This window comes from Neolamprologus brichardi, chromosome 6 (assembly GCF_056152115.1).
Source record: "Neolamprologus brichardi isolate AB-2024 chromosome 6, ASM5615211v1, whole genome shotgun sequence".
Taxonomy (NCBI): Eukaryota; Metazoa; Chordata; class Actinopteri; order Cichliformes; family Cichlidae; genus Neolamprologus; species Neolamprologus brichardi.
The window spans coordinates 13,919,831-13,942,218 of record NC_142109.1 but is presented as its reverse complement, the minus strand read 5'-3'; the positions used below and the strand labels follow the sequence as shown (position 1 = coordinate 13,942,218).

Below are 22,388 nucleotides of genomic sequence, written 5' to 3'. Positions count from 1 at the left end.
CAGGGTTTTTTTTAAAATTATTATTATTATTTAGGAATGTATCTCTTTAATTAGCTGGGAAAAATACGAGTTAAAACCAGCTGCCTGAAATGTGAAAACAAATGTTCTGGTCTGACTGTACCATGGTGGTGGCAGAAGCCATGAGAACCACTCAGAAATTTCCTGATGGGAAAAAAAAAACAGACAAAAAAACACTTCTACAGTTTAGATTTTTATCAGCTGTTCAGCTAAAACAGTATATGCACACTGTGCAGTCACAAGCCTGCTGTTTTTAAAAATAGATAGAAAATAAATTACAGAGTGCGTAAATCGGATGTGGACCAGGTTGTCTATTTTCCCTTTTCTTTTTTCCCTCATTTTCGTTTCAGAAGTGTTTTTTTGTTTTTTGTTTTTAGCTGAAACAGTGTACTGGTATTTTATACCTATTCTAAAATGATAAGGCATTTTACTTTTTTAAACATTAAAACATGGTTAGTTTTGATAAACAGTCTTGGACTGCTGTGGACTTTAAATCATAACAAGAACCTCCGTGAGCAGCAGATGCAGGCTGCTTAGTCATCACAGCTCCGTAGATATTCAAAGTGAGCTCAACAATTCACGCTTGTAAACAGCGGCGCACAAATCAATCCCCACTCAAGGTCCACTTTAGGGACGCACAGATTGTGAAATTGTTGCTCAGAACAATCATTTGGCTGATGACAGGGTTCTTTGTTTGTTTGTTTGCTTTTTTGTTCTGATTTTATTTATACCAGCTTCCGAGGCAGGATAGCAGAGAAATCTTGTGCTGAGTGAACGCTCTCTGAACATTCGCCCAGCACAAAATGAATGTGACACAACACTGGTAAATGTCATCCTATTTGTCTTTAGGCCCACTGCAGTCTAGACAGCTTAGTTACAAACCTCACCTGCTGGAAATGTGCAGACCTCTTATATCATATAACTTAACTCTGTGATACTGACACATTAATGTACATTTACTGGGAAAAAAAAAAGAATCTGCAGGCATCTTTTTTGTATGTGTATGTTTATAACATAGTGGGGCTTAACGACACAAAAAAGTTGGGATGCTGTGTAAAGTAAAGATAGAATGTAATGATTTATAAATCTAATAAGCATTTTAAGGAGAAAAAAAATTAGGGCCATTCTGTATTTAATGGCAGCAACGTGTCTCAAAAGGAGAGCAACAAAAGGAAGAAAGCTAAAAAGCACCAGCTGGAGGAAGACTGCAGCTAATCAGGTTAATTGGCAACAGGTGAGTGACGTGGCTGGGCGCAAAAAGAGGAAGACTTTGAAGATCTCGTCATCAACAGGGATTGCACGATCTGGAGAAATCTCTGTGCGCAAGGCCAAAAGTCAATATTCAGACAGCACTGCATTAAAAACAGATGAGCTCAGGAACACTTCACAATGATTTCCATCCATAAATGCAGGTTAAAGCTCTACCATGCAGAAAAGCTATATGTATTTAAATGTGAACATCAATGTTGAAAGGTATATTCAGGTTCTAGATTAACATGTGCTCTCCTCAAGATGAGGCTTTTCTTTCAGCTAATCCCTCGTATACTTCAACATGAAAATGCAAAATTGCACATTCCATTTATAACAAAAGCATGGCTTCATAACAGAAGAGTGTGGGAATGGCTGAACTTCAGTCCAGACCTTTGACCAGTAAGTGTCTCATCATGAAACAAAAACAACACAGCAGATCCAGGAGTGTTGAGCAGCTGGAAGCCTCGATCGGACCTTCAGTCGCACAAAACTCCAGCAGCTGGTCTCATCAGTTCCCAGATGTTTACAGGCTGCTGTTAAAAGAATCAGGGATTCTACACAGTAGTAAACAGGACCATTTCCCAACTTTATGAGTCATGCTGCTGCCATCAAATTCAAAATGACCATTTGATTTTCTCAAAGTCTGAGATCTGCATTCTGTTCTTACTTACATTTTACACAGCATCAGTGCTTTTCTGGAATTGGGTTTCATCCATCCATCCATCCATCCATCCATCCATCCAAGGATGGAATCATGTTTGTTCACATTTAAATCAATAGATTACAAACATACACATAAAGACATCTGCAGCTTCTCAGTTTTTTTCAGTGTATATGGGTTCTCCACATTTCAAGCAGATAAGGTTTCTAAACTAAAATCAAGACACTTCATACAAGGCAAACATGCCTGGGGTTTTCCCTCTGTAGAGTCTTTACACTAAAAAATATAGAAAAATAAAGTCTTGAGATGACTGCTGTTGCGAATTATCTTTAAAAATTCAATTGAGTCAGAATTGAATTTTGCAATAAAAGAGTCCTGCTTGTTGATTTAATATACCCAGAGAAAAGAAGAGGATAAATGGTCTGGTTAAAATATCTGACTGTTGTTATATTAATGTTATTACAGCTTTATCAGAGCTGTGAGGTACATTTTTCTGTCCTTTTCAACAGTAGATACCATTTTGCCCTAAAACTGATCAGGTAAATGAAGTATGATCAGAAACCAGTAGGAAAAAGCAAACAGGGTTTTGTCCTTTTTTAAAAACATTTTTCATGCTGTATTTGCCAAAATTACAACAGCAAGTTCAAGTATTTGATTAAATGGCATTTTCTCTGTCCGTATTTTAAAATAAATATAAAAGTCAAGATCCAAACTGCTACATGGCATCAGTTACTGAATTGGCTTACACGTTAACCGCAGCAAAACGGATCATTTCCACCAACTTTCCAGTCATTAAAAGAAACGATAGAAGAATTAAAAACAAATGCAGCTTAATGAGATGGCAGAACACAGCTGGGATCACGAAACAGTCATTCATTCATTTCGCTCTCATTCATGCACACATACCACATCTGTCTGCTGAACTTAAACACAGTCATTTCACTTACAGTAGTTTGAATGTTGGATGAAAAAGAAAACAAAAACAATCAACAAGCATAGAAAATAAACGCAGCGTTATCTCACAATCACACGGGACGTCTGGTCCCCGCGACAACTTTCAAGCAACGCACGCACAGCCACGTCATTCGGTCGACACGGCACAAACATCCTTTTATCCGTCAACTTTAAAAAAAAAAAAAAGCAAAAAAATTTCAATGAGCTTGCATAGTGAAGCGTACAAAAGAAATGAGGCAAGGGGGCGGGGATGGTCAAAAGGTGCAGAGAGTTTCAAAAGTATGTACACGAGCAAAGAAATGTGCACCCTTTGTAGAGTCGACAAAACGACAAACTGAAGATAACAACCAAAAAAAAAAGAAAACAACATAAAATCGAGGCTTGACGGGCCCCTGTGCAGTGAGCGCGTGGGGCTCATTTAGAGGAAAACCGGTGAGCCGGGGCCTTACGAAGACTGCGGCAGTTTTAAAAACAGGGTTAAGTAGGTTGGTACACCTGTGCGCGTCTACCCCCGTGAGGAGGTGAGGGTGACTCAGCAATTGGAGAAAGTCTTAAAGTGAGCTCTGACTCTGGGAGTTCTTGATGTTCTTAATCTCCAGCTCCAGCTGTTTGATGCGTACGTCCCTCTGGTTGAGGAGCTCCCTCAGCCGCCTGATTTCCTCCTGCTGCTTGTGGAACTTCAACCGCAGCTGTGGACAAACACACGCACAGGATAAGGAGTTAAATCACGGCTCTTGTGCCCACTGGAGACTGGAACACGTCTGCCTCACTTTTAGGCTACAGGTTCAGTAAAACGTCTCTACTACAAACTGCTGCTGTCAAGGTAAAACAAGCCTCGAGTGGAGAAAAACAATAACTAGTGACACATTCACAGTAAGTGGGGTTTTAACGCTGCGGGCGTGCAGTTTTCCACCTGTTTTTACTCCATCTTTATAATCAAAGATGTAACAGAAACCTGCTGAATCTGAATTTTATCAGTGCATTGTATTTCAAGATGGTACTTCAGTAAAAGCTTCTTTTAAATTTCACACCCGATGCCCTTCCCGATGCAAACTCCAAACGGATTTGTGCCTCCTCTTGTGATCTTGTGATAAGTAAATGCACTTAATATTTTCCACCACTCGTTACTCATGATGGATTTAGTTTGTTCTGCCTCTTTGGCCTCATGTTAAAGCAGTCTGAACCTTCTGAGTGCCACGGCTTCTTCAGGTTTCCTAAAAGTAACTACACAGGACCTAAAAACAGCTCAGTGTCTTTAGCGTACTTTCATTAATTAAGTAATTTCTCCTCATTTGTGTATATATCTGTTTACTTGTAACAGTTCATCTTTTTCCAATGACACAACCTTAACTGAAGAATATCCTGGGACATGTACTCGACTTTCAGCCGATAAGTAACAAGTAGGACGCATTTCTATATTTCGAGTCCATTGTAAAGAATAACTGACTAGGATGCAACTAAATATAGCTCATATTGCTTTTACGTCTGCCTTTGTGTGTGTATGAAAAAGCAAAACCATCCAACACCTCATTCTCTGTTCTGGGAGGAGAGCAAAGCGTGACATCTTCTCCGTTGGTGACGGGTGTCTTAATCCTGTCATCCACTGTGTGGCTGCTGTCCTCTTTGCAGCTGCTGTCCTCTTTGCTTTCTTTGGCTTCCAGTTGGTCCTGAATGTAAGCGAGCTGTAGCATGCACGGCCTGCCCTGAGACCTGCGTGTGTCTAGCGAGTTTTCCAGTGAGTTGCCCACTGCCTTCATGTCTGAGAAGGACTCTGCTATTTGGCTTCCTGGCTTCAAAGACATTAGCAATGGACCTAGGAAACAAAGGATGCGGATCAGGGATTTAAACACTCATTAGACAAGCTAAAAGACTATTGAAAGGATATTCCATTTACCCACATACAAGTGAAGCACCGGAATATCAAAGGTGACAAATAAATGCAATTTCAGAGGCTACAGGACACAAACAGATCTCACGCACAATCTTTTCTTTACTTCTAACCTTTGTCCATGCCACCGAGCCACTCCTCTGCAGTCAGAGCAGGCCTGTTTCCAGCCGTCATTGGATAGAGGTCCTCTTGGTACGACTCCGACTGGAGACACGTGCACGGCAGATTCAGAAACACATTCAACATTAGGTCTGTGAAATGTGTTCAATTTGGATGTTTGTTTTTCTTTGTGCAGTGGCGTCTGCCATTTTTGTGCAACACTTACCCTGCGGGGTACAATCATAGAAAGAGGCTCGATGAGACTCTTGATTGTCACCAGTTTGTAGAACCTGAAGACTTCGCAGGAGCTCACATCGAGGCCTCGCTTCGGCATCACACCTGCAGGTTAACACACAGACGCACACAGATTGTATTCATTCTATTTTCAGCATCAATATTAGTCAAGGTAAAACGTACTGTATTTATAAAAGGAGTCTAGACTTTAGAGAACTGTCACACTAATATACAATGGAAGTAGGTTTATCCTTTCTTATGTTCTTTTTAGATAAATCATAACAACGGGGACTCAAATCTTATTTTTTTTTTAAAAAAAAACACACTTTCCTTCGTCACCAGGAAATTCACCTGCAGGCAGAGCAGCAGGCAGTTAAAGGTTAACCTGCATCAGAGTAACTTTATAAAGCAGAGCCACTACAAGTCCACTTCACTAAGTGCTTTATTATTTATAATATACATTTTAACCACAACAAGCAGGTGAAATAACAAATCTAACAAGTGCACATGTGACTTTTTTGCTGCCTGTACACCTGACCTGAGCCACAACCCCTTCGATCAGCTGTTTTGGCTATGCAAATATTGGAGGCTTATTTGCACAGCAAATTTGCTTAAAGGTGAAAAGTGTCATCACAGTAGGCGGGGTTTCCAAACAAGGTTCAACTGTCACGTCTTTTATTAACACTCACTTTAGGAAATAATGTGTCGGTGACATTAATAAAGTTTAAAATTGAGCGCGTGTTTATGTGCGTGTGTTCCTTACCCAGTCCTTTCTGAGGTAGTTGTGAGCGGTACTCTGTTAAGAAGTGAATGTATGGTTTTTCTGTGCTGATCTCATAGTACCTGATATTTCCATCACCCTAAAAAGACAAAAAGCAAAGTCTCTGTAACAGTAATAAAGAATATTTTCTGTATGAAGCTTTTAATATGATTGTTATGATTTGTTAGGGTTTTTTTTTTTAACATGTTTCAGAGTCCCACCTTCCCAGCAAGGTAGAGCATGTGTGTGTCGGGGTCGTAGAAAGGAAAAATGACCCCCGACGAACCGTCCAGGTTGTCTTCCAACAAAGGCGTGGACAGATCATCCTACAAACACACACGAGGATCAAAAACGTGTTAAAACACAAGACCTAAGCGGCGCTGATGTAAACAACATACAAAAAATATCAAAACACTGATTGAAATCCAATGCTCCATAAGAAGCACTCTGCAGCGGCGAATTAAAAACGCTGAGCGCTCAATCCCTAATCCGAGCTTTGCCTTAATCCTCCACCCACGATACGCTCTAAATCATCACAACACGCCGGCCTGGCACACCAACTATTACTACTACTAGACTACTAGGTGTGATCAGACTGGGTGATGACATAATCAAACAAATAACTTCCACTTGAACACGGGAATCAGTGAGCTGCTCAGGTAAACGTGCAGGGTTGCTGAACTGGTGCATTTCATCCACTAGGTGGCAGAGTTGCACTTGTGACAGGCTCGAGAGGTGTTTGGTAGTGAAGGAAGTATTCTGAGATATCATTAATACAACAACTCTGACTTTACAAGAAAAAGAAATCCTCAGATGTTGTCAGAAAAACGCTACAAAAAATGTTTCCAAACATGAAACGGTCCAAACATGAACCTGGCTGCACATCAGATAATTTCACAGGTAAGAAAACTTTATCTCAAAGCTCAGGGGTTTAAATGATGTAGGCCAGGAAATGAAGCTGCCTAAGGTCATGACCTCTCCAATGGTGACGTAATATGCTGACCATTACTTCACTCGTGTTACTATTAATACTCTGTAAGCTTAGATTTCACTTATTTGTGGCCCTTCTGTTGTTGCCAATTTCCCGATTTCTCCTCCTCCTGCAGTCCTGCTAAATTCCCTGGATATAAGTGTTCAATATATTAAACTTAGTACAAATTATTCACACCAGCCTGACTATTTTTAGCCAAGACCGCCCCCAAGGAACAGGGTGCTCTCATTATTCCAGCATCCAGACCAGCAGGTAAGCGCTGAGCTCACAATTACAATTGTTTACACGAATGCTTGTGCTGCCATATTTATTATCCAGAGTCTGTCCTGTCTTTGCAAATCCTCGTCAGAATGCTCCTGATTTGATCAGAAATATCTACAGGAAGTTTAACAAGTAATTGATGTGAGGAGTGTTGACTGACAAAAAAAAAACAAAAAACAAACACTCCCACCAGACATTTGCTGACATTAATGCTTTTCTTCATCAATTAGCTATTTCAATTAATATTCTATTAGTAATCATGTGTTCAATGTAAATAAACACGTGTGTGAGATCTCAAAAATGCCATTTTCACTATGAACATTTCTCTTTTTTCTCAACCATTTGCTTTGCTACAAAAAACACAAAAGCTTTTTGTATAATTGCGATATTTTGTTGCAAACGTCTTGCTGCAGTGCTCTCACCTGATCCCACAGTGCTATCTGCCGATCATTGTAGCGTGACGTTCCCGACGTCAGAAGCATCTTGGTGTTTCCCAGGATCAGCACTTTACTGGCTCTGTGCGTCTTGCAGTTGCTTTCCTGCAAACGTGACACAGTACGCATGACGTGCAGCATTAATCAATGAACCCTGATGAACATTTATGCCACTTATAAGTCATATAAAGAGGTTTGTGTTAAACCACTGGGATGTAATATGTGTAGGAGTTCCCTGACTGGGCAAAGGAAGCAAGAAAAGACTGATGAACAGTGTGTGAATCACTAGCTGGTGACCCTGTGGGCTGTGGGGCTACTCTGTTATCCAGGCCAGGCCAGAGGTATCAATTCTGGCCGTGTGGTGCTGGATGAGTGCCTGGGTGCCCACGCAGGGAGCAGAGGGGGCAGTAACAAGCAGGGAACTCCCACTTATGTAATATTTGCTGTGATGCTGCTGTGGCCCAAACGCAGGCTTACAGTTCAATAATTTTCTTTTACAAATGAGAGCCAATTTAGACCGATTGTCACATGGACTTTACGCTAGTCTGAACATCCTACTGTTAACGATACCATTTGCAGCTTCTGACTGAGGTAATTAAACTTAAGTCTGAGTCTTCCACCTAAAATCAAAGTGTTTAAATTCAGGTCACTTGCTGTTTTTCCCCCATTACAAAAAGGGGAAAATAAGAGAAGTGCACCCGTGCACACAGCAGTACCCGCAGCAGCGTTCCAGAGCGTGACTCCATCAGGCGGACTTTCCTGTCCTTGCAGGCGGTAGCAAGAAGACTTCCATCTGTATTGAAAGACATGGACAAGACCACATCTGGGTGGTGACTGATGGTCCGCACGGGGTTCTTTATCACCGGCTCCGGACAGTCCAGGTTCCAGATCATTATCTGGAGGCGGAGAAACACACAGAGATCAACGCAGGTGGTTAGGCCAAGAAGTCAGACACATTAAAGGGTGAAAAGTAACTGGTGGTGTGTTACAAGTAAACCACTTTGTATCAAAAAAACAACTATGCACTGATATCACCGACATACGATTAAGCCGCTCAGAGGGCCAAGTAATTACAGAGAGTGGTACATAACGGTTGTGCAAATGGACATAACAGTGCATACTTTGCTTATCTCAAAGGAATTTGTGCTATTGCACTCAGCTGTGTGGATATAAAGAGGCAGAATTGTTTAAACATGGGAGGCCAGCATGTGTGCAAATACAGGCAGTAACTGGAGCACGTATCTCTGGAGTTAAGACATCGCACCTACAGCCCAAAACGATCTGAATACTTAGGCTAACAAACAAAGTGCTCGTGATGCTGTGTAATGTAATATCTGAAATCTTTACAGGTCAGTTCAGTGTGAACTGCAGGGCTGCACTGTGACAGATAAGTGCTCTCGGTTTAGGTCACAGTGCTTTCGGGGTTCGTGCCTCGTTATCTTATTGTGTTTTTAGCTATAAATGATTCCAGGCTTGTGTAAGAGGTGGTGTGTGTGTGTGTGTGTGTGTGTGTGTGACTGCGTTACCTGGTAGTCATAGGCAGTACTGAAGAGGATGTTGTTAGCAGTTGGGTGCCACTCGATGAGGCCCACTCTGCGACTGTGACCCTGGAGCTCCTTCCACGGTACTGTAATGGTTTTATACACACCGTGAGGAGGGATTTCCCACACTTTAACCTACAAACACACACAAAGAGGACCAAGTTGACGAAGATCCGTGCCAGAAACAAACCATCTCTCTCTCAATCCACAAAGAACAGCCAACAGAGAAAGACATTTAAAAGAAATAGCCTGAAACTGTTTTTTTTCCTCTCTCTCTACAGTGATTTGTTCTGAGCATCTGCCAGGTCAGAGCTGAGGAATGTGAGGAATGACTTCTAGCTCCTTTCTGAAAGCTATAAAATGATCTCCCTGCTGCAACATGCTCAAATCCCATGAAAATGACAACACGTCAGTAAACCGCACTGAAAATGGACTCTGTGTGCGTTCCGGTGTACAAACCGTGGCGTCCTCAGAGCAGGAGGCGATGCAGCAGTCGTTGAAGGGATTCCATTTGATGTCTAACACGTTGCCCCTGTGGCCCGACACTCGAGGTTGCTGAGGGTCCACTTTACCCGTCTGGCAAAATTTAAAACACAAAACACGGACATTAGGGAAAAATCACAATATTTTTCCTCTTGGAAACAAAAGTGAAACCACTAATCAGCTGCTCGCTACACTGTGGAATGAGAAATCCTTCTCCTCACATATCGTGTCTTGAATAATCGGGCCCCATCTTATCTCACAGACGGACGGACGCCCTCTCTACTTTTAAAGCTTACAGTTAGGGTGATTCAGGTGACCTTGAACTTTAGTTATGCTAAAATAGACCTAGGCTGCTGAGGCCTCCCATGATGCCCTGTGTGTCCCTTGTTCACTCACCTTTTTTTTCACCCTTATTTGTTTATACACCACTTTGCATTTAATCATTAGTTATCATTATCTCTGTCTCTCTGCGTGTCTTTTGTCCCATCTTCCTCTCCACACCCCCAACTGCTCATGACAGATGGCTGTAACTCCCTGAGCCAGGTTCTGCTGGAGGTTTCTTCCTGTTAAAGGGGAGTTTTTCCTTCTCACGGTCACCAACTGCTTGCTCATAGGGAGAAGTCTGATAGTTGGGGTTTCCTTTCTACTTTTGTAGGTTCTTTACTTTATAATATACAGCATCTTAAAGCGATTCTTGTTGTAAATATTTGCTCAAGACAAACACATTATTGCATTTTACTCCATTTTTCTTCCTAACATCCTTCTTTGGTATTAGTGGACTTGCTTAACTACAAATTTTTCATTTAGTTCAAATAAATATAGAACAAGAAAAAGATTTAAACACACACACACATAACCTGATGTGCACCTCCTGAGAAATAATATAGGTCGGGTTGACGCAGCCCACAGTGACTTGAATGGCATGGAAAGTCGCAGTGTAGGGTTAAGAGGAGTTCCCGGTTAAGTTACGATGCAGATTTCCCACAGAAGTCTAAATCAAGCTTTATCCTTTATCTACAGTAACTGGCATGTAGTGACCATAACCCCAGCCCGAGCTGCACAGAACCAACATATAGGGGAAGGAAAGAGACGAAAAACAAAAAGGCAGCCTATTTAAAAACATGCAAAATAATAATTTTGCACTATACTGTACATTAAAACAAACTGTGCCAGCAGTCCCCTGAAGTGCCCTTGAAAGTTATGTTCGTAAAATCACAGAACTGGTGTCTGTAATTTCAGAGTTTTTTTGTAGCTCAATCCAAGAAGTCGAGCTGCCCACATAAAAAGCAGTTTCCTTGACCTCTGTGCAGCCTTGTTACAGAGATTGGAGAGCTCAGGCTGCCTCTATATACTTCTAACAGCTGAACTTTTTCTTTTGGCCAATTGTGGGCAGCGACATAACCTATCGACGTTAAATAATACTGAGTGAATGTATGATAGAATAACATTAGCATTCACCTGGAGTTGCATTTGTCGTCAGCCAGTGAATTCAACTGTTTTTGTTTGGGGGGGGTTTCTCTACCAACTCATCTGGGAAAATATCGGGATTTAGCTGCTAAGTGATGCTAAATAGGCAGTCAGCTATGTTAAAACCTAAAACTGATGAGAAATGAGAACAAAACACGAACAACAAAAGCCCAGAAAGGCACTAAAAGACGTAGACTTTTGCTCTAATCTGAGTGAAACTGCAGAGTTGGCGTTAATATCTGCAGGTCTGCCTGTATAAACATCTTCTTACGCACTGAGTGAATTTGGTGCTTATAAGTATTCCATCTATTTAGTCACAGCTCATCATAAACAGACTCATAATGGACAATTTAAAAAAAAAAGAAAAAAGAAATCAAACCAGGAGAGCCGACATTTCAGTCTGAGATGCTGCTGCATTATGCAGCTAAGTAATCTGTAATGTAGCAACTCCACACCAGATATTTCTTTTTCCATTAACTTTGAGACTTGTATCCTGTGGCTACAACCACACTCGAGTGACATCCCTTGAGGACGTTTATCAGACTCCACAGAGCTGCCTCTGGAACCACCAAAGGTAAGTGAAAATTCCATGTATCTAAACACGACGTGCTGACATGTGCAGGTTAGGGCGGGTATTTTCATTCAAGAAAAAAGCCAACTCTACATGACAACATGACAACTAACTACTCAGACTGAAGCTGGAATAACTGTTTTTAACAGACACACACACCCAATGATACTCGTACAACGCGGAAGATTTTCCGCCTCAACAAGCCGGCTAATTGTTCCATTCGTATAAGCCGAAGCTCCTCTAAACTGACATTCCTGCTCAATAATCTAGCCTGTAGGTGCGTAAGGTGTGTTTGAAACAAGAAAATGACGTAACCATTATTTAAACTTCCAGCAAGCCCAACGCATGCACGCAAAAAAGTATTACATCTGCTCCTGTTGTTATATGCATTAACTACTTTCTTCACAGAACAACAGCGCATCTGTAACAGGCAGAAGTGGGATGTGGAGGCGATTGAGGGGAGGGAGTGCTGAAATTTCACATCCTTTGAATAGTGAAACGGAGGGGAAGAGAGGGGTCAGAACGTGAGTGATGTCATTCCTAAGCTCCTATGCAACTCTTACCCATGCCAGGAGGATGGTGATAACTCAAACAGAGAGGCAAAGTAAAGAGAGGTGTGCAGCTTGATGAATCCCTCTGGACTGGAGATGTACAGAGAGACAGAGGATCTGTTTAGAACGTGAGGGCCGACTTTTATTTGTTCTGCTGTTGTGGCTGACATCAGCGGTGGATGTCATAACACGCATAAATCATGTGTGAAAGAGTGAAGGGGGAATGAGACAGACTAATGATGTGATATTTAGGTTGTAGCACATGAGCAGCCAGGGTTGTACTTTATTTAGAGATTCTTCAGGCTGTGTTAATGCTGAGCTATTTATAATTAGACCCAGGTGTGTATATCCGTGCAGGGAGAACAAAAAAGAAGAAAGAGATGGTGAACAATTAGCAGAGAAAATTCTGCCCTCCAAAACGTTCACTTTATCTGAGGTTAGAAGAAAAATGCTGAGAAGCAAGAGCTTTTTGGCTGACCTTTGCTCAAACATGTGCGAAAGTTCTAGTGTGGTGAAAGTTCAGAAGGGCCATTTTGTTGATGAATATATCTGTGAAACCAGAAAAGGAACAATAACGCGAATCCATTTTGAATATCACTACAGTCTACAGTGCTCTCAGAACAGTTTTTTCAATAAATTTGTATATTGCAACCCTTGTGCTCTCTTGGGAAACAAGTTAAAGGTTGAAGAAATTGATTTAAAAAAAAAAAAAAATGCAGACATCTTGGAAACCTTTTTAATACCAGCCTAAAAAAATGAAGAAAAAGAAAGCGATGGAAATATTGTTTGATTTTTTTTGTGTGGAAATCCTAATTTGTTTGATAAGGCCTCAATCACGCATGCCGGCGATCTCCTAGCAACCACTGGTCGCTAAAAAAGGACTGTGCTTTCCTCAACTGGCTGCTGAGTGGTTGCTGAAGGTCACGTGCTGTTGCCAGGTGGCATTGGTCACAAAGAAAGTGCTGCACGAATTCCTTTAGTTACTAGCGTATTCCCACAGTCGCCTGTAGTTTGCATAGAAGACGCAGACTTGTCTGCAAACACTCTTCAACTACTCACCAAGCGGTAGTGAAACTGTGAAAATGTAACACAAACAGGAAATGCAGACCATGTAAAGTACCCTCTTTGTGACTGATCTCACCCAGCAACCACTTGCAAACCAGTTGGGGAATACACATTTTTCCCTAGCATTTGTTGCTTGCCAGGAGGGCCCTGACCTGTCTGTAGATCTGCATGTCTGAGGCCTTAGACATTAACAGCAATGTGACATGATGCTAAGGAAACAACTAATGCTCATACAGTTAATTCAGTGTTTTCTTTATTCTAATAACTGAGATCATGTTTGTTTGCTTTTGCCTTCAATTTATCAACAGTAAGAGATGAAGCTGTCTATGCCATTGCTAGTCAAAAGGAGCAATTTTTAAGAACCACATTAAAGTGAACTTTTTCTCTTTATCTTCTGAGAAATGTGACAAGTTAAGAGACAGCATTTCTGCAGACCAACTACCTGTACACCTAAAATCTCTTCCATAATGTCACAACTTTTTGCTCACCGTTTTTTGTTTAACATATGGACTTCATCTATAACCCAGCCAAAAAAACCTCAGATTTGCTGAGATGTTGTTTCATTGGGACAACAGCTGCCACTTAGAAATAAAGCAGACAAACAGTATTTGAGTCATTCCTAACTTTGAGGAGTCAGAGGTGCTCAGTTTAGGTCTTTTGTCTGACTGGAACAACACAAGTGGGAAAAATGGCACCTTATTCTTGTGTCTTCTCTGCATTATGAGGTAAATGCTGACATACTGCTTTAAAAAAAGTCTCATGTCATGGCTCATGCCTGTGAACCTGATGCGAGGTACAGATACTCACATGATGGACAGACAGGACCAAGAAGGCCCCTCCTCCAGCACACTCAGTGATGACAGCCAGGAAACGTGGGTTGATCGCACAGAAGCTGTTGTCCTGCACACTGCGTGTGATTGGCACGCCATCATAGCAGTTCTCCTTGGTGGCGGCCTTACCAAACACGTGGCGGAACTTGGAGCTGCGGTACTGAGGACGCCATGTCATCTGAGGGAAGGGCGAGGAGAAGAGAGGTCAGCCAAGGAGAGCCATCCATCGCACAGTTATGAAGACAGAGGATTTTATAGGAACTAAGCCTCCTGGTCCACGAGCACAGGAGGGTATTATTTAATGGTAGATGTAATAAGACAGGGAACTGATAACAAAATTAACACTCGCTGCTCCATGAGAAGTACAAAATTAAAAAAAACTCTTAGAGTGTTCGCCTTATCTCGTGCTTTGTGACACAGACCTTTCAGATCAAAGCAGCGATGGCTTCACTGGCAAACAATAAAACAATAAAAGCAGCACAGATTTTATTTCAGTATCAGAGGTGGTCAGTCACGTCAGATAAAAAGCATGATACAAAAACCAGCGTGTTAAAGTATAAACAATAAAATAAAAACATGTTCTGCAGGGTTACTGCAGCATCTATAGACCATCAAACAAACAGTAAAAGGGGGGTTAACTTAATTAAGGAATGACACCATATGCATCATGGCAGATGGATGCATGAAGGGTTGCTCTTTAACCAAAATGTAGTTCTCAAACTCACTGACAGAAAGTGTACACTAAAATCATTCAAAGGAATTAAAAACCGCTTTGAAGGTAGAAAAAATAATTTTCTGTTGTAAACAACAAAAACGTTTTTACCTTAAATATCTGCTAATGACTTTTTTCTAACTTATGTGGGCCATTTTGCCCCTATTTAATATGAACTAGGTGCACATAGGTAGGAAAAGTGGGGTTAAAGATCAATAACATGAGCAAAGAGACAAGTCCACCAGGGAAGTCTGCTGTCTACAGTCCATGTAAGTATGCACCATCAGTTCTATCTATTCCAAAATATGTGCACTGACTTTATCACGTCCCAGGTCCTAGTCACGCAAGCCTACAGACTCGTTAACAACCAGTCCCTAGTGTAAAATGTGTATTCCCCGAATGGTTAAAGTGGTTGGTGGCAATCATTGTTAAATCCATTGCTAAAACACTAAAACTCAAATAGGCCTATAGACCAGTCAGTGACCCCCTTCACTCAACCACCAGTTGCTATGGAAAAGTGTATACTCCTGGATCTGTTGGAGAGTGGTGGCTCGAATTTGCTTGTGTGAAAATCGCTGCACCAAAAACCTCCTTTTGGTCACTACCAGGTTACCAAGGTTGCTAGTAGTTTGCATGGAAAAGAACTTGCAAATTACTCAGAGTGGTAGTGAAATGGAGACAGTTTCCCTTCAAAGAAAAAGCTGCACCTTTACCACTACAGCAGTAATGCACAAAGAGGTAAAACCAACTCTTTTTTCGGTTAGTATCACATTTTTTCAACTTTTACTGCCGCTTGCAGAGTAATGAGAGTATCTACTGGTGACCGTGGTATCCTGCCAGCAACTAAAGCGATCACATGGTGGGTTTTGGATCAGAACCCTCTATGCAACGAGGTAGCATGTTACTGTACTAAATTTAGTAATTATATTAATTACTATTACATTGTTACTTTCAAGGAATACCCATGTTTCCCTAGCGACCAGTGGTTACCGGGTAGATCACTGATTGGACTTGTGGCCTGTGCGACTGAGGCCTTAACGTAAAATGTCAAGTAGGACAAAGAGGGAAAATACTCAGGTCAACCTCAGGACACAAGCTGTCTCAAGCCAAAAGTGCATAACTTGTGGCGTTCCACAGGGTAGTATTTTAGTCCCATTTTTATTACCATTACGTGTTAATGATGTAGGTTTTGCTTGTTTTTATATGCCAATTGTTCAGCGTTTCTTTTCCAAGGAGACTGTGGTTAAACGATTTCTGAGCAAACCGCCCGGCAGTAACTGGTAGATAACTTCTCACTTCATTTGGAAATAGGCTACAGTGCTTGGGTTCCATGTAATAAGTCAGCACAACGTATTAAATAATGATGTAATGAAACAAGTCCACAAACAGACACATCATCATTTTATTGTTTTTTGGCCATTTAAGGTCCGTGTACTTCTAGCGAGCATCCAAACTACCATATAAAAACAGTATGTAGTGCGTTGACAGCGAGTTGCTCTCCATGTTAGTACTTCAAAGCATCCAAGAAAGAGTTACATCTAAAAATAGATAAAGACACCACTCAGCGAGCTACTGAACATGAACGAAATGTATCAAGGTAGAAAATGTGAGCAGCTCAGAGCTTCGTTTTTAACAACCATCTTTGATCTATTTTAAGCACATCTGGTTTTATTTTTAGGCTTATAAAGCTAGTTATGAAAGGCTAACTTGAAGTGTAACAATCTACCGACTGGAAATGGTTGGGAGAACATTTTCACTTTCGCTTTTGTTCCATATGAGCTCATCTGTGTATATGTTGTGAATGACAATAAGATTTTAATTGTATTTTGTATTTGTATCACATACAGATGCTTTTACCTAACCAGTGTCATCAAAATGTATTACAGCTCTCAATAAAGTCTACTACACTTAATGTATAAGGAGTGAAAAACCTGCAATACTTCCCCAATCCGGACTCTCTTTTTAGCCGCTTCCCCTTAAGCCAGTCGATGCATATGTCATTATTGTGAGAGATAAGTGGCTCTGCTCCACTGGGACGAGGTCTGGCCAGCCAGCATGTCTGCTCTGCTGCTCTGGCTGGCTTTCCGCCTGCCTGCTGCATGGTCATTACTTATGAATTAGGGGTGGAGGCGGCTGATGGACAAGAACGCAAAAATGGATTCAACCAACAAAGTATAGTAAATGGAGAGAGCAATTAGAGAGCTACAGGAACATCGAAGAACAAGAACAACAACAGTAGGAGGTGGAGGTATAAACCCATTACAGGTTTGTGTTTTCCTACAAATCACACCTACAGCAAATCTTGTCACTGAAAACAGTGACATCATGCTCCTGTTTTATGTGGACTGCCCTCTGGTTTTTCACATGATGGCTAAATAAATACATGGTGAGCATGATGCAGGTGTGGCTGGAAAGAGGCCGAGGAAGGATTTAGACCAACAGAAGGAAAAAAATCAGGTTTAGAGAAAGCAAAAAGAAAGGAAAGAAGAATGCTACAGAGGTGTGGAGCATGACTTCATGGCTCAGTTTACCCTTCCACCTCGCACCTCCTAGCCCGAGGCCGTCACAGAGAGCCTCGTACTGCCACACGGGAACCTGAGAAGGATTTAAATTACTCAGGTGTTTAAGACTCTGATTGCCACTCAGGCGTTCATCAGTCACATCCATGACTGCGATAACCACAGTTACCTTGTCAGCAATTGCTTCAATAACAAAAACACATTTTGCTCATCCTCAACGTAAATGCTTAAAATAGAGTGATTCATCTAAAATATCCAGATTTCTCACAGGGCCACGTGATGCATCTTCAAATCCTATCCAGTCCAGTTGAATTTTTATTTTTTTTATTATAGCAGATGCAAAAAAAAAAAAAAAAAGCAAGTTTGAAGTCTGAGTCTGCAGCTGTGAGGGCAGCTCTGTGAGCTGTTACTTTAATAATAATAATAATAATAATAATAATAATGGCTTTTCAAGGAACCCAAAGCACTTTTTACAATTCCGCTATTCATTCACTCTCGCATTCACACACTGGTGGAGGCAGCTACAGTTGTAGCCACAACTGCCCTGGGGCAGACTGACAGAAGCGAGGCTGCCATATCGCGCCATCGGCCCTTCTGGCCAACACCAGTAGGCGGTAGGCGAAGTGTCTTGCCCAAGGACACAACGACCAGGACAGAGAGCCCAGGGATCGAACCGGCAACCTTCCGGTTAGATGCGCTTCCCAACCCCCTGAGCCACAGTCGCCCTCACTTTAGGAGTTCATATGCTAAAATGCAAGAGCAGATACTATATGGCTTACACACACAGGGAGTATAAAAATGCTGAAATAATTTAAAGCAAAATAAAGCAAGAGGCTCTTCATAAAATTGTGACCATGTGAGATATACATTTGGACCAAATTTATTCCAAAAACCTTCTCCTGGTTTTGATAGAAAAGCCGTGAACACCCACAAAAATTTGATGCCAGTTCATGGTGTCCTAATACATATATATATATAATCATATTATTCAAATTTTGTGGATATAAATTAGAGGTGACTGTTGTAAGATGTGTGTTAACTCCTGATCACGTAGTAGGTTCACAGACAGAGATTTGGTGTATTAATATCAGATACTGTAATCAAATCACTTAAAAAATACATATTTTCAAAGTTATTTTTGCTGTAGGTCGTGTACACTGTGCTACAGTGTGAGTTAAGTAACTTGTGAAACTGCTAGTTGAAAGTTGTTCCCCACACTGTAATAACTTTAAAAGACAACGTTTGTATAGTTATAGTTCCATGTTAAACTTCAATGTTACGCTAAAGCTAAGCAAACTCTATCTGGACTAAAAGTATGGACTGCTTAAAGTAGTTTAAATATTAAATCAAGTTGAAACACTGAAAACATGACAGATGGCGCCGCTAAAGCTTATCTTGCATCAACGAATCTTATCTTACAGATTCGTTGATGTCTGAAGGTGGAAGCTTAGTTTTGAAAACAAATTCATGATGTGATTTTTAGGTTTTTATGACTTCTATTCTGCTCTATCTGCTCCGTAATAACAAAAAAACTGTTAGGTTTATTTAACTTCCAGTAAGGAAGTTAAATAAACCTAACTGTAAATATGCCAGACAGCCATAAAGGTGTGAGGGGAATTCAGCCATAGAACTGTTACAGAGTTTAAAATAGTTTAAAAAAAATATACCCTTATTTTAAAATCAGATTATGGCAACAAGACATATCCAAAAAACTTTACAAAAAAATATTGGAGTTTGCAATAATCAATTAACCAGATTGTTCACAAAGGGTCTCCAAACCTCTTCAAATGTTGAAGTCTGTCTTTCATCAAACCATTTCTTCTTTCTAGTGGATGGTTTGGCATCGTTCACCCTTCTAACTGAGGTTTCTGATGCACATTTTTAGCAAAAGACTGAATGCATCAGTTGGCGAGCGAGCTACACGCAATTACAACCCGGACCACATCTGGACTGCTGTAATCAGCATTCATGTATTGCTGAGGCTTACAAGACCAGAGGGAGAAGCTTCCAGGGCCGACAGCTAGGACATCTTGTCGCGTCTAAAGCGGGTTGTAATCAGGCCGGTGGCAGCTTTCTTTCAGCTGCGTCTTGGAGCAGGTACGCAGCAGGCTGCCGGGTGGTGGGCGGCCTGTCTTTTGCTCTTCACAGAACTGATGACGGAAACACTATTCTGGCTATTTTTACTGTGGCTTCTTACTGATCAAAAGGCAACCAGGCATGCTCACTGACAGCGGAAAAATGATTTTATTCATCAGGACTTCTTTGACAGGCTTTATGTCTGGTAAAATAAAATAAAAAAATAATTAAAAAAAGAGAGGAGATGCAGTCTTTTTTGTCAGAGGGAAATTTATTTTAGTCTGTGAGGAGGGAGTCACAGCGGTAACCGCATTAAGGAGGCTGTAAAAACAGTCATGAAACTAAACTGAAAACACAGATATGACTCTAAAAAAAGATATATTGTACATCTGGTTTGTTCTGCCTGAGTTCTTTGTAGGTCTGTAGTTGTGTATACATCCTCTCCTAGAGACTGCCTTTTAAGCACCTCGTAAGTCATAACCACGTAGACTAGCAGCCACTCCTTTCTTTGACTAGCTTGGCACTGAGGGAGGGGTTTCACAGTTCAAAGTTCACTTATTGGTGCCCAGCCTCTAGCCTCCAAAATTCCTATGAGTATGAAATCAATTCCTCCCCTCTGCTGTCAGCAGTAATTCTCATCGAAACACAGTGAATCTTAAGAAAAAGAAGAAAAACAAGCGGGCACGAGCGCTGGCTTCTCAAACTGCAGATGTCGTGTTTTGTAAACGCTCAGAGTGAAATTCAAGACGAGGTATGTACAGGTGTGAGCACATGGCACACACAGACACGCGCGCGCACACACAGACACGCGCGCGCACACACTGAATCACTGTGTGCGCACGACTGAGCGACACACACCTCCCTTTGTTTAGACTAGGTGATATCATACACAGATGACAGCTTACAACCTCTCTCCTGTAATAGGATAACAGCCACAGTGATAATCCTGGAGCTGCTTCACCGCAATGGAGCGCACATGTGAGCAAGTATGAAAAGATGGGCCAGGATATGTCCGCCTGCCTCGCTGTGTTTACCTGGAGATATCCTCACAATCACACACACACATAACAATGGCGCACCACTATCTCTAAACCATCTCAGTTTCTCTTTCATCAAAACTGTGTCTGACCTTCCAGCACGATTTATGGATACTTTGGACGCCAGGTACGTTCAGAGTCCTTTTCTCCTGGCGAGCAGTTTTACAGGTGTATGAACATAGAGACAAGAGTGAACTAATGATTAACGTATACGGTATTCGGATGAACAGGGCGTGGATGGTCCGACTGAGAGCTCAAAAATCAGGGCATAAAAACAGATTAATGGGAGTTTCGTTGTTTCCATTATTTGAATTCAAAATATTGACAGAAATGGAGCTGATGTGGCAATGAGATCCACTTTTCCCATTTTTTTACACCTCACCCATTTTTGTGAAAGTATCTCCCCTCTTACCCCCACCCCCCTCTCTTACCCCCACCCCCAGCCTTCTGCTGGAGGTTTCTTCCTGTTAAAAAGGACTTCTTCCTTCCCGGTGTTGCCAAATGCTTGCTCATAGGGGGTCATTTGATTGTTGGTGTTTTCTCCATTTTATTGTGTCTTTACCTTACAATAAAAAGCACCTTGAAGTGAGCGTTTATGTGATTTGGTGTAAGATTGAATCGAACATGGAGAGCTTGTGTGTTGTTCTGCAGTGTTCTGGTAATCTTTTTGCAGTTACGATAAGCCTGCATTCTGAGAAAACAGCCGCTGTGCTAAAATGAAGGTCAAGAGACAAACTTGATCATCAGACAGATCTGGTTATCTGTTCTTTAGGTTATAAAAGCTTAAATGCAACCAAACACCTCCCACTGATCCTGGACTGCCGGTAAAATTGCAAGTGCGTGTATTTTGTGTTTGTGTGCGTGTCAAAGAAGAAAGCCTCCGTAAATAAATGGTGCTTTTTCAGTCCTGTTGACCACTCAAAGCACTTTGCACTCCAATCTGCATACACAGCACTTCTCTATCACTAATCCATACTGATGAAGGAAGTCTTTAGGGTCAGTAACTCACCCAGGGATACTTTGGAAGGTTGGTGGGTCGATCCCAGGCTCCTGTAGTCCTGATACAACTTCTCCCGAAGTAATCAGTTTGAAATCCATGTTTACACTTTGAGGACTTTTTTTTCTTCTTATCCTACCTTCAGAGTTCAGGGTTTGTTTAAAACGTGGAAAGAAGATGTGAGATGCTATCACTGATAGAAAATAAGACCAAAACTGTAACTCTCTAAAGTGACAGTGCAAAGATGAAGCAAAACAAACTCCACCCAGCCAGGTATCCAGACATCATAGTGAGCAGGTACTGCATTAACACAAGTCTGCCCTTAAGAGTTTTCCATTAGTTCCCGGTTGGAGAGAGAGCGCACAGCTCACGCGGTGAACATCCATTAGCTCCTGAAGGACATCCATATGTAACGTAATTTGCAAGACAATAAGATACAAATCACGGGGGCACTTATTTCCTAAGAAGACTCACTATAAGCTGAAACAAGACATGAGATGATGACGCAATCAGACGGTCAGAGTTTCACCACAAATCAACATGCAAAGTTTCCTAAGAACTCCCCGAAATGTCTGATTGTATCCCAGCCAAGTCTTACAGTTTCCCCACTCGGGACACTCGTGTGAATAAATCAGGACTGCCGGCTTAATGAAAAGACCTCAAAAAGACTGAAATCCAAACCAGAAGACGCATATTTCAGTGAATGGGAGTGTTTTGAATCTGTGAGCTGAAATAACTTGACTGGGATGTTAGCTGATGATGATGTCATTTTTACAACAACTCTGGGACAGCTTCCGACTTTTTTTTTTTAATCCTCAGCAAAAAACTGAAAATATCTCCACACTTACGGCAGCAAATGAGAGCTTACATGTCCGATCTCAGGGCTGTAGGATAATTTACTAAAAGAGCACAAGTGCAGTCACATTAAATGTGAGCTGCTGAGGAAATCCAGATTCAGAGTTAGTCTGCAGTCTCATCTTGTTTGAGC

General features: G+C 41.4%; 1 protein-coding gene across 5 annotated transcripts in view; it reads right to left on the bottom strand.

Annotated features, from left to right (window-relative positions):
• coro2aa (coronin 2Aa) overlaps window positions 1-22,388 on the bottom strand; it is a 43,916-nt gene continuing 21,528 nt past the window's right edge. For 3 of the 5 annotated variants that reach the window (XM_006787064.3, XM_035906375.2, XM_035906376.2), the window contains exons 2-12: window positions 14,037-14,237; window positions 9,552-9,668; window positions 9,078-9,227; window positions 8,268-8,447; window positions 7,540-7,656; window positions 6,087-6,191; window positions 5,869-5,965; window positions 5,098-5,210; window positions 4,886-4,976; window positions 4,411-4,697; window positions 1-3,573 (exon numbers count right to left, since the gene is read on the bottom strand). In XM_006787064.3, the coding sequence (XP_006787127.1) occupies window positions 3,436-3,573; window positions 4,411-4,697; window positions 4,886-4,976; window positions 5,098-5,210; window positions 5,869-5,965; window positions 6,087-6,191; window positions 7,540-7,656; window positions 8,268-8,447; window positions 9,078-9,227; window positions 9,552-9,668; window positions 14,037-14,237 (1,596 nt within the window). In that variant the 3' untranslated portion in view covers window positions 1-3,435. Of the gene's footprint in view, window positions 3,574-4,410; window positions 4,698-4,885; window positions 4,977-5,097; window positions 5,211-5,868; window positions 5,966-6,086; window positions 6,192-7,539; window positions 7,657-8,267; window positions 8,448-9,077; window positions 9,228-9,551; window positions 9,669-14,036; window positions 14,238-21,412; window positions 21,459-22,248; window positions 22,371-22,388 lie in introns of those variants that run through there. The other 2 variants (XM_035906377.2, XM_035906378.2) reach the window with 2 other exon arrangements.